This window comes from Delphinus delphis, chromosome 8 (genome assembly GCF_949987515.2).
Source record: "Delphinus delphis chromosome 8, mDelDel1.2, whole genome shotgun sequence".
In the NCBI taxonomy this organism is placed as follows: domain Eukaryota; kingdom Metazoa; phylum Chordata; class Mammalia; order Artiodactyla; family Delphinidae; genus Delphinus; species Delphinus delphis.
The window spans coordinates 55,307,598-55,324,412 of NC_082690.1; the positions used below are offsets into that span (position 1 = coordinate 55,307,598).

Consider the following 16,815-nt stretch of genomic DNA (forward strand, 5'->3'; position numbering starts at 1 on the left):
GTGATTTATATTACACTTACCTGGCATCTCGCATCTATAAACTGTAGCTTTTCAGATAATGACCAAAGTTTTAGTTCATAGTCTTGAGACTTCTTTTTTTTCTTGCTTTTCTGAAAACTTTAAGATGATTGATTAAATGAACTTTTTGCAGATAAGGTATATAAAAACATAATAGTTACTTCAAGGATCAAGTGGACTGTGGGACCAGTGTCATTATGGTTAAAACTGTGCTCCCCCAACAGAGTTTGTAGAAACTGGCAGTAAGTAAAATCTTTTTGTAAGCTTATACTTAAATCCCTGTATCTGAAATCAGTGTTCTTTTATCAATGGCCTACATAAAATCAACTGTGTTGTGACTCTAAGTGTATCGCTGCTTACAACCGTAGAGGAAGTTTAAGTAAAAGACTTCAATGAGAAATGAGAGGAATTACGTAATTTAGTTATTATGACCAGCTGTAAATTTCTGCCATTAAAAAGAGAATTGTACATAATAAAACTAGAATTTCAGAAGCAGCAGCATTCTTAAGGCTTGGTGCTGGAAAGATGCTTAGAAAAACATAACTATAGAACATCTTTGGGTGATTGGATCAGTAATACATTCTGGGATCCTAACCACTTACTGCTGTTTCATACCTGCATCATTTTGGCAGGCCCTTCATGAATTCACACAGCACCTGACCTTTTCTTCTGCTTCAGAACCTTTCACCTTCTTGAGGCCTTGTGAAAGAAACGTGTCTGTTAAAGGTTATATATCAAATCTGTCATGTGAAAAGGTAGAGATCTTGGTTCAGTTGGGACAAAACCTGTATTTTTCAGAATGACATGAAATTGGTTAATAGATAATTCTTAGAAGGAAGTTAATAATTACCTAATGTTCTCAAAATGAAATTATTTAGGAAATGTTCCAGGTGATAAATAAGTGAATTTATAGATCGTCAGTGCGTGTTATAGAAAATGATCATGTGTTTAAAAAATATGATTGATATTTTATAGCTGCACTGCCCCAAACCCTAGCCACTTACCACATGTGGCTATTTAAGTTAATTAAAAATAAGTAAAATTAACAGTCTAATTCCTTAGTTTTATTAGCCACATATCAAGTGCTAAATAGTCACATGGAGCTAATGGCTGCTGTTTTGAAAAGTGCAGATATAGACTGCACTGTTTAGAGAATGCAAAGTATGGGAATTATAATATTTTCAATTTAACTTTTCTATTGAAGTTTTTGTCTGCTTCTTATTGACTGGCAAAATATTAAGAGCTACAAGTGTCCATAAGGTTATTAGCCTGTCAGTTCTATTTGTAACAAAAAAATATAAGTAAATTGGATGTTAACTAGACATATTGTGGTGATCATTTTGCAGTATTTACAAATATCAAGTCATTATGTTGTACACCTGAAACTAAAGATAGTGTTATATGTCAGTTGTATCACCAAAAAAAAAAAAAAAAAAAATTAAGTAAATTGTTAGTAAATTGTGAGTTCTAAATTTTAGGTTTAAACGTGCTAGCTCTGTGTGATCCAGTACAGTAGCCAGTAGCCATATGTGGCCCTTGAGCACTTGAAATATGGCTAGGGTGAATTGAGATATGCTGTAAGGGTAAAATGATATGTTTTGAATACTAGGTATCACCCCAAAAGTGTACAATGGTTGAAGACGGTCGAAAGGTACAAACTTTCAGTTATAAAATAAATAAGTCATGGGGAGGTAATATACAGAATGGTGACTACAGTTAATAATAGTGTACTAAAAAAAAAAAGAAAAAAAAATAATAGTGTACTGCATATTTGAAAGTTGCTAAGCAAGGAGATCTTAAAAGTTCTCATAAGAAAAACAATTTGTAACTATGTATGGTGGTGGGTGTAACTAGACTTATTGTGATCATTTTGAAGTGTATACAAATATTAAATCATTATGTTGTACACCTGAAAGTAATACTGTGATATGTCAATGATGTATAATTTTAATTGAGTTATAAATTAAAAAAATAAGTAAAATGTCAAGTAAAAGTCTGAAATTTTAAATGCTGATAGTATGTTGAAATAACATTGAGCTATATAGTGCTACATAACATAAATTGTTAAAATTAATTTTGACCTGTTTTTTTTTTACTTTTATGAATGAACTAATAGAAAATTTGAAATTATGTGGCTCATTTTATATTTTTATTGGATAGTACTGTGTAACAGCCAATGCTTTAATAAAGAAATCTACTTCTACATGCCTAAATCAAGAATGACTATTTTTGCGAAGTGGGATGAAAAACATTTTTTGCATATATTTACTTTTGTCCTCTTGGATTTTTAAAAATAGTACCAATTGCATCAAAACTTTTTGTGGTTTCATTTGTCTGTGATGTGGAGGATATGCATAAAACACAGGTGCAGAGCTTTTACCTGATAAATGAGTGATATAGATAATATGAATACTGTGGACATTCCCAGGAAAAAGATGTTGCTGGAATCATTGGAAAGGTATCCCAGAGACTTTTAGGGCTTTTATTGACCCAACATTAAAAGATGAATATGATTCAAGTGGCAGAAAACAGTAAACTGGAGCGCTTGAATAAAAGCCCAGATAGGTTGTAGGCTGGGTATGCTTAGTGGATAGTGAACAGGCCAGAATGACTTGAATCAAGCATTTCAGTGCAGAAGTAAGAGGGAAGGATTGGAGAGTTAGGTTGAAATTGAATATTGGGACTCTTTGGCTAGGGTAAGAAATCTAGATGAGTTTATATAAGTATCTAGGAGCCATCAAAGATATTTATGAACTGGGAAGTGACATGAAAGCAGTATTTTTTTTTTTAAAGATTGCTTTGGTTACAGGAGAGTATCCATACCTGTTTTTCTGAAGTGAGAAGGTGCAATGATATCATAGAGAAATTGGGGGAGATAGGGAGCAGGTTTGAGATGTAGAAAGGTAGAATCATTAAGACTACTATGTTTGGGGAAAAGGAAAAAGAAATTGAAACTGACCTTGGTTCCCCAAATGTCATGACAGAAGTGAAAATAAAGGTATTTTAGCTTTGTATAATGTTTTCTTTTTTTAATTATTATTAATTTATATATTTTTGGCTGCATTGGGTCTTTGTTGCTGCGCGCGGGCTTTCTCTAGTTGTGGCAAGCAGGGGCTACTCTTCGTTGTGGTGTGCAGGGTTCTCATTGCGGTGGCTTTTCTTGTTGTGGAGCAGGGGCTCTAGGCACGCGGGCTTCAGTAGTTGTAGCATGTGGGCTCAGTAGTTGTGGCTTGTGGGCTGTAGAGCATAGGATCAGTAGTTGTGGCACATGGGCTTAGTTGCTCTACGGCATGTGGGATCTTCCCGGACCAGGGCTCGAACCTGTGTCCCCTGCATTGGCAGGTGGATTCTTAACCACTGCGCCACCAGGGAAGCCCTGTATAATGTTTCCTGTTTTTAAAACTGTAAGATAGCCAGTTCAACCCTTTATTACAGACGAGGAATTTGAGAGTCATTGTTTAAAGAACTTGACCAGAATCATGGTCTCCTTGTCTTAAGTAGTAGAGCTGAGAATTGAGCCCACGTCTTTTTCTTCCTGATGTATTGTCATTGGCATCTACTCAGTTGCCTAATTCAGTGCCTCAGTTTTTCTTGATGCTTTCCCTTTGCTCAGTCAGCCAGTCCCTAAGTTTTATTATTTGTTTCCTAAACATATCTCAAATCCCCCCACTTCTCTTGGTACCACCTCTGCCTTCAGGTTACTCCCATCTTTCTGGATTGATATTTTCCTGAATTTATATCGTCTCTACCCTGCACACCACCTCCTAAAACAAATAAGCAAATAAAAGCTATCTGTTTTCCTACAGTTCAGTTTTTGAGATCTTTCTAAATTATAGAGCACTCTCACTTAAACTTTTTAATAAAATGTAAACTTTGTAGCCTGTTCTTATAAGATTCTTCATGATCGTACCCCTTTTCTGAGTGCTTCCACTTCCATGCTCACTTTGTTTTTCAGCCTTTTGTATTTGTTACTTTCATAAGCAGTGTCCTTTTCCCCCTTTTCTCCACTCCACCCTCAATCCTGTGTATTCTGGTCTTGGCTTAGTTTGATTGTCTGTTTACTCATCTGTAATCATCCCTCCCCTGCTTCTTTCCTTTACCTCCAACTCACCCACCATTTACCTCCCCACCCGCCCACCCCAGAGAAGACTCCCTTAAGTAGGCTCATTAAAGGTAGAGACTATTTCTTGCTTACTAATAGTGGACCCACAGAAATTTGTTGAATAGTGAAATGTTTTTATGCTTCAGGGTCATTTCAAGTTAGAAGTGGCTTTACTGGAGCATAAAGAATCTGAAAGAATGAATGAAAAAAATTAGTCCATCACTTTGCAACCTGTACTTCAGAGCACTTGTATACTACAAGGTATTGTGTGTTTCACAGAAAAAGATTCCATGATCAAATATATTAGGGAATGCTGCAGATTATATCCAAGATAGGGATATAAGACTGTTTATATAAGACTAATCAATTAAGACTTCGAGAAGTTCTGTGGTAAAAATAAATATATATTTCCCTAATGTATTTGATTAGGGAAACTTTTTAGATAGTATAAATGTAATTTCTCTTAGGTTACTAGCAGTATTTGGTATTTGGGAATTGCTAAATGTGTGTGTCCTTTATTTCCCTCAGGTCTAATTAATACAGTTATACCATATAATCAGATGATGTCCAGGGGATATTTGGAGGAACTCTGGTTGTTTACAGTTGGAAGAGAAAACTTGAGGGAAGATACAGCTGTGTTCAAATATTTGAAGTTTCCAATAAAAGAGGAATTGAAAGTATTTTCTTTGAAACTAGAGAATAAGAGCAAGAAATGGGAGGAAGGTGTAGGGAGGCAGATTTTTTACTTTGTGTAAGGGTAACTTTCTAATAATTAGAATTTTGGAAGGTTAAGTAAATTTTCTGTCCCTGTAGTTTGTCAAGCAGAGATTTATAGGGATGCTATAGAGGAGTTTAGCACATTAGATAAGGGATGGGTCAGAAGAGTAGTTTTCTTCAACAGCTTGAAAACCAATCAGACTCTATTTCTGAGATATCTGTCAATTTGGAATTTATATTTGTTGATTCCTTTCTGATTCTGTGAATCTGTGTCTTGGTCTGCAATCTCAGTCAAGAAACCAAATATGTGGTATGAGAAACACAGTAGAAATTTTAGTTGTATAGTTAAGTGATTTTACTTTATGGTATTTTTTATAGACTTTATTTTTTAGAGCAGTTTTAGATTCACAAAAAAAATTGAGCACAAAGTAGAGAGAGTTCACATATACCCTCTTCCTCCGCACATGTACAACCTCTCTCACTGTCCACATCCCACACTACTATGGTACATTCGTTGAAATTGATGAACCTACATTGACACATTGTTATCACCCAAAAGTCTGCAGTTTACATTAGAGTTCACTCTTAATTGTTGATGTTTTGAAAGAAAACATGAATATTCTTGTTCATGTTTTAAAAAGTAGTTTTCAGTTATTTCTTGCCCTAGTTTAGTCTTTTCTGATTCAGAGTTCTAAAAGATAACTAAATCAACATCAATTTTGAAAAAGTATTCAGCATTGAAGAAAGTTCTTTTTTTATGATCCTAAATGTTTACAAATGTTTTATTTTGCTGGCTAACAGTATTTTTTCTTCCTTTTAAGTACCTAAAGAATTGGTGGAGCTCCATTTGAAGTTGATGAGGAAGATTGGCAAATCTGTTACAGCAGATAGATGGGAAAAATATTTGATCAAGGTAAATATTTGTAAATCACCTTCTCTATATTCTATCTAGCATAAATCGATGTTATGTTGCATAATATGCTCTGATTTTTAAAATGGTCTCCTAAAAGTTGTAAAATATGACTCAGAAATCTATATGATTACTACAGGTATGTGATTCTTTTTTGCAGCTACTAAGCAATAGTCTAGAGTCCCAAAGTTAGATTTCAGAGGTGTTATCTTTTGTGTCAAACACTGTGCTCAGGACTTTTTCATGTTTTCTCTGTTTCTTTCATGATTTCTTAAAATCGTCCTGATCAACTCAATTAAGCTATAGATGAGGCCCAACAAAGTTGTCATTTTTCTTTGAGATCACATAGTATGTGTAGACAGAGCCAAAATTTGTCTTTTACTTAAAAAGTAAAATGTCCAAAGACCTTTAGGTCAGTATGGAAGGCTTCTAAGTTAACAATAGGCCAAACCTATCCTTAATGAGAACAACTTGGGTAATCAGAAAATGATTGCTTTAGGATAAACCCTATTAAGGGCACGACCATTCAGGAAAATTGTCTGGATGGAATTGCATCCAAACTTTTGAGATCCACACAATTTTGTGAGGGAGGGGGGTGATATTTTGAACTCTAACATACTAGAATATTAGGTTACATTTTTAGGCGATTGGAAACCTGTAATTTTCTTATCGTCTTTTTAAAAGTGTATGTTTATGTATACATATATTTTCATACTGCTTTTGCAGGCGTGTGCATATGATTGTAGAGTGCTATGAAAAGAGGAACCATCAGGGAACAGGAGTTGCTTGTTCTTATCATAAAAAATCACATGTGCTGTTTCAGTTATCTTTGCTGTGTAACACACCACTCTAAATTAAGTGACATAAAACAATAATCATTTTAATCAGCTCAGTGACTCTCTGGGTTGGGAATTTGGAAAAGGTCACTTTCACTGTACTCTGTTGGTTGAAGCAACCACAGTTCTCCCCAGATTCAGGGAGAGGAGGCATAGACCTGAACGCTCAGCAAGTGGTAGGAGTGTCTTAACTTTTGAAAAGCCCAATATGAGATGAGATATATTTCAATACTTTTGCACAAGTTTGAAGCCCTGGAAAGTTGGCTCAGCATTTCAAAAATTTGATGCTGTGTGATTTTCTAAAAGCCTTGATTAACTAATATTTAATTAAATCTCTGAACTATATTAAACTGTGGATAATAAATGAGCAAAGTTTTAACTGTTTAAAGTCCTTTTAAACATACCAGTGGGGCAGGGGGTGGATACCAGTGAAGTTGCTGCTTTGCCTTTAACAAAATATTTATTAACAATCTAGGTCTGGACCTTAAAAAGAGGTGCTAGAATTTCAGGACAGTAGTTTTTAACATAACATTTTAAAGGGTGTAGTTGTTTGTAAATCTGTTTATTAAAGTGGGTTGGTTTGTTTTGTATATGTTCTGAGAACTGAGGTAGAAATATCTTGTATACTAATCTCAACTCTACTGTTAACAAAATTTGGGTCCACGGATAATCTCCTTTTGCCCCCTTGTATCTCAGTTTCTTCATAAAATGTGGTAATTGGGACAAGATGATTTTATAAACCCCTTTAGTTTTATGGTCATAACTGCAGGTTCTAGCTCAATTTTTTTGAACTGAGATACATTCACATAACATAAAATTTGCCCTTTGAAAGTGTACAATTCAGTGTTTTTAGTATATTCACAAGGTTGTGCAACCATCACCAGTATCCAAACCAGAACATCTTCATCGCCCCAGAAGAAACCTCATACCCATTAGCAATTACTTCCCCTTTCCCCCAGTCCTTAGCAACCACTGATCTGTTTTCTGACTCTGTGAATTTGCCTATTATGGAGGTTTCATATAAATGGAATCAGAATCTGTAGTAGCCTTTGTGTCTGGCTTCTTTCACTTAGCAAAATGTTTTCAAGGTTCATCTGTGTTGTAGCATGTATCAGAACTTTGTTTGTTTTTATGCTTGAATAATATTCCATTGTGTGGATAATATTACATTTAATCTGCTTATCAGTTTATAATATTTGCCTTGTTTCTACCTTTTGGCTATTATAAATAGTACTGCTATGAACATTTGTGTACAGATTTTTGGGTAGACAGGTGATTCAGTTTTTTGAGTATATATCTAGGGTAGAATTGCTGGGTTATATGGTAATTCTTTGTTTAATTTTTTGAGGAACTGCCAGACTGTTCCAAAACAGCTCCAACGTTTTTCCCTAGGAACCTATGAGGGTTCCAACTTTTCCACATCCCACCTTACCAACACTTATTATTGACTGATTGATTTTAGCCCTCCCAGTGGGGATGAAGTACTATCTCATTATGGTTTTGATTTACATTTTCCTTATGATTAAAGGATGTTGAACCTTCTTTTCATGGGCTTGTTGGACTTTGTGTGTATCTTCTTTGGAAAAATGTCTATTCACATCCTTGTCCATTTTTTAATTGGTTGTCTTCTTGTTTTTGAGTTTTTAAAGTTTTTTTTATATATTCTGCATACTAGACCCTTACCAGATATATGGTTTGCAAATATTTTCTCCCATTATGTGTGTTGTCTTTTCAGTTTCTGTGTAATATCTTTTGATGCATGGAAGTTTTCATTTTGATTAAGTCCAATATTTTTCTAATGTGGCTAGTGCTTTGGTGTCATATATAAGAAACTGTTGCCCAAGCCAGGTCATGAAGATTTAATTCTATATTTTGTTTTAAGAGTTTGTAGTTTTAGTTCTTAAATTTAGATCTATAACCCATTTAATTTTTGAATATACTCTCAGATAGGAGTCCAACTATATTCTTTGCACATAGATATACATTTGTTCTGTTACCATTTGTAAAAAACATTCTTTCCCTCACTGGATTGCCTTGACATCCTTGTAGAAAGTCAGTTGACCGTAAATGTGAGAGTTTATTTCTGAAGTTTTCATTCTGTTGACTTACATGTTGTTATTTATGCTGGTACCATATAGTCTTGATTACTGCAACTTTGTGGTAAATTTTGAAATTGTTCATCTTTTCCAAAATTGTTTTGGCTGTTCTGCATCACTTTCATTTCCTTATGAGTTTGAGGATCAGCTTATCAGTATCTGCAAAAATGCCAGTTAGGATTTGCATAGGGATTGTATATAATCTATAGATAGATTTGGGGAGTATTGGCTTCTTAACAGTAGTAAGTTTTCTGATCCATGAAAATAGGATGTCTTTCAAAATATGTAGGTCTTTAATTCCTTTCAAAAATGTTTTACAGTTTTCTGACTCCAGTCTTATACTTTTGTTCAATTTATTCCTTAGCATTTTGCTGTTTTTGAGGGTATTGTAAATGGAATTTTCTTAATTTCATTTTCATATCATTCACTGCTATTGTGTAGAAATATGACTAATGATTGTATGTTGATCTTGTATGTTGCAACTTTGCCAAACTCATTATTAGCTCAAATAGCTTTTTTTGTGAATTCTTAAGATTTTCTATATACAAGATTATGTCATCTGCAAACATAGATAGGCTTACTTCCCCCTTTTCAATCTGGATACGCTTTATTTCTTTTTCTTGCATAATTGCTTTGCTGGAACCTCTGGTACACTGTTGAATAGAAATGGTGAGAGCAGACATCCTTGTCATGTTCCTGATCCTAGGGGGAAAGTTTTCAGCCTTTCAGCTTTTAGTATGGTGTTATTTGAGGGTTTTTCATTGATGTCCTTTATCAGGTTGAGGAAATTCTCTTCTTTTCCTAGTTTGTTTAGTGTTTTTATCATGAAAGCTGTTGGATTTTGTCAGATGTTTTTTCTGCATCTATTGAGTTAACCACACAAATTTTGTCCTTTATTCTATTAATGTGGTATATTACATTGATTAATTTTCATATGTTGAAACCTTGCAATCCTGTAACCAATCCCACTTGGTCATGGTCCATAATCATTTTTATCTGTTGCTAGATTTGGTTTGTTAATTTATTTTTGAGGATTTTTGTGCCTATGTTCATAAGGGATATCCGTATTTTTTTTTTTTTTTCTTGAGGTGTCTTTGTCTGGTTTTGCTATCTCGGTAATGCTGGCCTCTTATGTTGAATTGAGAAGTGTTTCCTCTGCTTTTGTTTTTTTTGCAAGTGTTTGTGAGGTATTTATTAGAATTTAGCAGGGAAGCCAGGTGCACTTGGGCTTTTCTTTGTTGAAAATTTTTGTTTATTCAGTCTCTTTAATTGTCATTGATTTAGTCAGATTTGTATTTCTTCTTGTGTCAAGTTCAGTAGTTTGTGCCTTTCTAGGAAATTGTCCATTTTATTAGCTTATCTAATTTATTGGCATACAGTTGTTCATAGTATTCACTTATAATTCTTTTTAGTTCTGCAAAGTCTGTAGTAATGTTCCTTCTTTCTTTCCTCATTTTACTGATTTAGTGTTCTCTTTTTTCCTGGCCAGTCTAGTTAGAGGTTTGTAAAATTTTATCTTTTTAAGGACCAACTTTTGGTTTAATTGAATTTCTGTTTTTCTTTTTTTTAATTAATTTTTTATTTATTTTTGGCCACGTTGGGTCTTTGTTGCTGCGTACAGGCTTTCTGTAGTTGCAGTGAGTAGGGGCTACTCTTCGTTGTGGTGCGTGGGCTGCTCATTGCGGTGGCTTCTCTTGTTGCAGAGCATGGGGCTCTAGGCGTGTAGGCTTCAGTAGTTGTGGCTCGCGGGCTCTAGAGTGCGAGCTCTAGAGCGCAGGCTCTAGAGTGCTGGCTCAGTAGTTGTGGCGCACCAGCTTAGTTGCTCTGAGGCATGGGATATTCCCGGACCAGGGCTCTAACCTGTGTCTGTAGCATTGGCAGGTGGATTCTTAACCACTGTGCCACCAGGGAAGTCCCTACTCTTCTTTTCTAACATGGAAGTTTAGGTTATTAATTTGAGGTATTCCTCTTTTTCAGTATAGGCATTTTCAGCTATTGCATCTAATCCCTGCTTAGTTACATTTAATAAATTAGTATGTTCTCTTTTGTTTTCATTCATTTCTAAGTATTTTCTCTTTTCCCTTGTGATTTCTTTTTTGACCCGTTGGTTATTTAGTAGTGTGTTGTTTCCACATGTTTGTGAATTTCCCAATTTTTTCCTGTTTTTGATTTCTAATTCCATTCCATTGTGTAGGAGAACATACTTTGTTTGATTTTGATCCCTCTAGTTTTGTTGAGACTTTTTTTGCCCTTACTTAACATATATTATATCCTTCTTCAATATTAAAAAATAATTTTTCTACTTAGATATTTATAGAGATTTGCTAACTTCATATGTATATTTACAGTCCTTTTTTCCCTGTTTTTTAAGACTTTCGCTGCCCTGTAAATACACTCTTACGTATAAATGTGTATTTTTCCCTTATCCTTTTTTGATATGCTAAAGTCTCTACTATTTTAGTAAAGAACTATAAACTCTCCATTAACTCTTTATTTCCCTTCAGCTGCCACCCATCTGCTCTTCTTCCCCTTTATATAAGTTATTTATTGCTTTCATGACAACTTACCCCCAAACTGAGCAGCTTAAAACAATGAACATCAAACATTTATTATCTCATAATTTTTTTGTGTTAGGAATCTGGCTCAGTGTCTGTCATTAGGCTGTACGTAGTCAAGCTGTCAGCTTGCCTTGCAGTTTTCTCTGAAGGCTCAACTGGAAGAGGATCCACTTCCAAGCTCAGTCACATAGCTGTTGACAGGATTGGGTTCCTTGTCATGGCTTTTTCATAAGGCAGCTTAAAATATTGCAACAGAGCCAGTGAGTGAGAGTGCCTGAGATGGAACTCATGGTCTTTTTGTAGCCAGATCTTGGAAATGACGTACTATCACCTTTGCCATATTTTATTTGTTAGAATGAAATCACTAGATTTGGCTCATAACCAAAGCGGGTGGGGTGAAGGAACAAGGGAAGGAATGACATAAGGGGAATGAATACCAGGAGGTGAAGATCATTATGGGCCACGTAGAAGCTATCTATCTTACAGAACTCTTGAAATAATTTTCTTTGTTTGCTAGTCTGTTTCTTTACCTCCCATTCACTCCTTAGTCCATTGAAAATTTCCTCCTCTGCATAATTCCATTCCAATAAAATTTCTTTTTCAGTTCAAGCGTTTGAACAGTGTCGCTTATTACTAAATTCAAGTGACACTATTTATTACATATCTTCCCAGTTTCTCTACATGTTCTTTCCTTCAAACATTCTTCTTTTGCCTTCTTTCCTACAGTACTTTCCTGGATTTCTTTCTATCCCTAGTAGTCTCCTTTGCCAGATCTTTCTTTTTATCTAAGCTCCTGAAGGTTTTTGTACTACAGAGTTTTGTTTTAGACTCTCCTCTAGTCTCATTTCATACACTCTCCCTGGATTATCGTATTTATTCCCATGGCTTTAAACCCCGTATGCCAGTGAGTCATATTTTCATCCTGAATCTTCTTAGTTCCAAGGCCAGTATACTCAATTACATAGTGAACATCTTTACTCAAAAAATAAAGTGAATCTGTGTCAGTGTAGAGACTAAACTTCTGTAACAAAATGATTCCAAAATATAATTGTTTAAATAAGCAATAACTTGGGACTTCCCAGGTGGTCCGGTGGTTAAGACTCTTAGCTCCCAATGCAGGAGGCACAGGTTTGATCCGTGGTCGAGGAACTAAGATTCTGCATGCCCTACAGTGCAGCCAAAAAGGGGAGAAAAAAAGCAATAAGTTTATTTCTCTCTATCATAACAATGACTGGTCTAGACTCTTGAGACAGTTGTGTTCCATGAGGTTATTCAGAGACCCAGGTTTCTTTCATTTCACTGTTGTACCCTAGGACATTTTGCTTTCCTGTGTTGTATAATGTACTTCAGCCTCAGAAAGGAGAAAGAAAGTAAGTTCAGGGCATGCAGTTTTCTTTTAATAAGCAAAGCAGAAGTTGCATATGTTACTTCTGTTATTCCATTAGAAACAACACAGTCACATGATTATACCTATTCGTAAAAGAGGTTAGAAAATGTCAGGTCTTCTTTAGTGGCCACAAACTCAGGAAAATGGAACAGGGTGGCCAGATTTGTGTGGGACAACTGCAAAATATTTGGTTCCCTTCCCTTTGGGAGGACTATACATCCCCCTGCTGGTAAATTCAGGCATGGTCATGTGATTAGACTTTGGTCGGTGAAATGAAGGAAAAGTGGTATGTTAGTTACACTTTCTGGAAAAAGCTTTAAGAGCAATGTATATTCTTTATGTGTTTTATTACCTTTGCTATGATGACTGATAATTTTCTAGATAAATGCCGCTCATTTGGGGGTGAAGATAATGTGCAGCAGAGCCACTACCAACCTGTTATCAAGATACAGTGTAGCCCAAGAATAAACTTTGTTGCTATAAACCTAGGTGTTCAGCAAACTATTTCTTAAGGGGTAAGATAGTAAATATTTTAGGCTTGTGGTCCTTATATTTTCTTTCACAACTACAGTTTCTAAATAAATGGATATGGCTGTGTTCCAGTAAAACTTTATCTATAAAAACAAATAGTCTGTGGGCCAGAGCTTGCCAGCCATTGCTGTAAATCATTGAGATTTGGGGGTCCTTTGTTACTGCAGCATAACCCTACTATCCTGACTGATACCCTTGGTTAAATAGCATCAATACCACATATTTTCTCAAACCAGAAATATAAGTATCATCCTTGATTCCTTTATCATTTCTCAAACTAAATCTTGGCCGCTCTCTCTGAACTGTTCATTTAACAGATGAAGATATTAAGAACCAAAGGGAGATACTTATTCTTGGCCATGTATCCAAGTTAGTAAAAGAGAACCAGAACTTGGATAGATCTGCTACTTTTATAGTGTTTTTTTTAATAGTCTAGAGTTTGTTCCTTGACTTGGTAAATTTGTTCCTTGGTAAAAGTTGTTCCTTGACTTGGTAAATGGTACTATTATATATTCAGAGCTGCTGGTCACTCTGGACTTCATATCAACCAAGCCCTGTTTGATTTAGCCTTCTAAATCTCTCTCAACTCAGTATACTCAACCCTCTTTGTTTCTACCCTGCTTGCAGTCATTTTCTCTCACCTGGATTAATGTGGGAACCTCCAGATTGGTTTCCGTGTCTATTTCAGTTACCACAGTGAAAATGGTAAAGCGAAAATCTGAATGATCTTTCTCTTCTGTTTTAAGCCCTTAATTATGACTCCTTGTTGTCTTCTGAATGGAAAATAAATTTTTTAACATGGGAACAAAGTTTTTTATGTGATGGGCCTTGCTATTTTTTTCTCTGGATTCTTTTCTTGCTGTTCTCTTTACCACATCAGTATGTACTGTGTGGTAGTACATACAGTACAGTAGTTCTGCCATGAAGAAATACTTTTGGTTTCCAGAATGGTCATGCTGTTTCTTGATCCTTGCTTTTTTGTATAACTAAAGTAGGTCTTGCCCTTCAATCTCATCTAATCACGTTGTTTTATTTCATTCATAGAACGAAAAATCCCAAGTTTATTATTTAAGTCTGTCTTCCACAAAAACCAAATCTCAGTGAGGGCAAGGATTTTTGTCAATCTCTATTATATTCTTAGCACCTGAAACAGTGCCTAACACATAGTGATTGCTCAGTCAATATTTGTTGAATCAGTAATTGGATAAATGAACGAACACTGTCCTAGCAGAAGCCAGCCACATGAGTGTGTTTGTGTATGTATGTCTGTGTGTGTGTCTCTGTCTGCTCTCCTGTTCCCCTGCTTCTGCTCCACACCCCCCACACACATCAAAATGCAAGTTCTTTGAAATCAGGGAAGTATGCATATTTTTCAGTGTTTTCATCTAATATTATGCCTTGCTAATTGTAGGTACTCAAGCATGTTAAAAGGATACTATTATGAGATACCAATTTTTAGTGCCTATGATTTTAGTTCTTCTAAGAGTACTTTTTTTTTTTAGAATCTTTATTGGAGTATAATTGCTTTACAGTGTTGCGTTAGTTTCTGATGTATAACAAAGTGAATCAGCTATATGCATACGTATATCCCCATATCCCCTCCCTCTTGCGTCTCCCTCCCACCCTCTCTATCCCACCCCTCTAGGTGGTCGCAAAGCACCGAGCTGATCTCCCTGTGCTATGTGGCTGCTTCCCACTAGCTGTCTATTTTACATTTGGTAGTGTATATATGTCCACGCTACTCTCTCACTTTGTCCCAGCTTCCCCTTCCCCCTCCCTGTGTCCTCAAGTCCATTCTCTACATCTGCGTCTTTATTCCTGTCCTACCCCTAGGTTCATCAGAACCATTTTTTTTAGACTCCATATATATGTTTTACCATACGGTATTTGTTTTTCTCTTTCTGACTTAACTTCACTCTGTATGACAGACTCTAGATCCATCCACCTCACTACAAATAACTCAGTTTCGTGTCTTTTTATGGCTGATTAATATTCCATTGTATATATGTGCCACATCTTTATCCATTCATCTCTCGATGCACACTTAGGCTGTTTCCGTGTCCTGTTACTGTAAATAGTCCTGCAGTGAACATTGTGGTACATGACTCTTTGAGTTATGGTTTTCTCAGGGTATATGCCCAGTAGTAGGATTGCTGGGTCATATACTAGTTCTATTTTTAGTTTTTTAAGGAACCTCCATACTGTTCTCCATAGTGGCTGTATCAGTTTACATCCCCACCAACAGTATAGCAGGGTTCCCTTTTCTCCACACCCTCTCCAGCATTTATTGTTTGTAAATTTTTTGATGATGGCCATTACAACCAGTGTGAGGTGATACCTCATTGTAGTTTTGATTTGCATTTCTCTAATGATTGGTAATGTTGAGCATCTTTTCATGTGTTTGTTGGCAATCTGTATATCTTCTTTGGAAAAATGTCTGTTTACCTCTTCTGCCCATTTTTGGATTGGGTTGTTTGTTTTTTTGATATTGAGCTGCATGAGCTGCTTGTATATTTTGGAGATTAATCCTTTGTCACTTGCTTTGTTTGCAAATATTTTTTCCCATTCTGAGGGTTGTCTTTTTGTCTTGTTTATGATTTCCTATGCTGTACAAAAGCTTTTAAGTTTCATTAGGTCCCATTTGTTTATTTTTGTTTTTATCTCCATTTCTCTAGGAGGTGGGTCAAAAAGGATCTTGCTGTGATTTATGTCATAGAGTGGTCTGCCTATGTTTTTCTCTAAGAGTTTTATAGTGTCTGGCCTTACATTTAGGTCCTTAATCCATTTGGAGTTTATTTTTGTGTATGATGTTAGGAAGTGTTCCAATTTCCTTCTTTTACATGTAGCTGTCCAGTTTCCCAGCACCACTTATGGAAGAGGCTGTCTTTTCTGCATTGTATACTCTTGCCTCCTTTATCAAAGATAAGGTGACCATATGTGCATGGGTTTATCTCTGGGCTTTCTGTCCTATTCCATTGATCTATATTTCTGTTTGTGCCAGTACCATATTGTCTTGATTACTGTAGCTTTCTAGTATAGTCTTAAGTCAGGGAGTCTGATTCCTCCAGCTCCGTTTTTTACCCTCAAGACTGCTTTGGCTATTCAGGGTCTTTTGTGTTTCCACAGAAATTGTGCCATTTTTTCTTCTAGTTCTGTGAAAAATGCCATTGGTAGTTTGATAAGGATTGCATTGACTCTGTAGATTGCTTTCGGTAGTATAGTCATTTTCACAATGTTGATTCTTCCAATCCAAGAACATGGTATATCTCTCCATCTGCTTGTATCGTCTTTAATTTCTTTCATCAGTGTCTTATAGATTTCTGCATACAAGTCTTTTGTTTCCTTAGGTAGGTTTATTCCTAGGCATTTTATTCTTTTTGTTGCAGTGGTACATGAGAGCGTTGCCTTAATTTCTCTTTCAGATTTATCATTGTTAGTGTATAGCAATGCAAGAGATTTCTGTGTATTCCTTTTGTATCCTCCTACTTTACCAGCTTCATTGATTAGCTGTAGTTTTCTGGTAGCATCTTTAGGATTCTCTATGTATAATATCAGGTCATCTGCAAACAGTGACAGTTTGACTTCTTCTTTTCTGATTTGGGTTTCTTTTATTTCTTTTTCTTCTCTGATTGCCATGGCTATAACTTCCAAAACTGTGTT

General features: G+C 35.6%; 1 protein-coding gene across 2 annotated transcripts in view; it reads left to right on the forward strand.

Annotated features, from left to right (window-relative positions):
• Positions 1 to 16,815, forward strand: part of RSF1 (remodeling and spacing factor 1) — a 167,110-nt gene that overhangs the window by 37,309 nt on the left and 112,986 nt on the right. For both annotated transcript variants that reach the window (XM_060018209.1, XM_060018208.1), the window contains exon 2: positions 5,659 to 5,750. In XM_060018209.1, coding sequence (XP_059874192.1) covers positions 5,694 to 5,750 — 57 coding nt within the window. In that variant the 5' untranslated portion in view covers positions 5,659 to 5,693. The remainder of the gene's footprint in view (positions 1 to 5,658; positions 5,751 to 16,815) is intronic.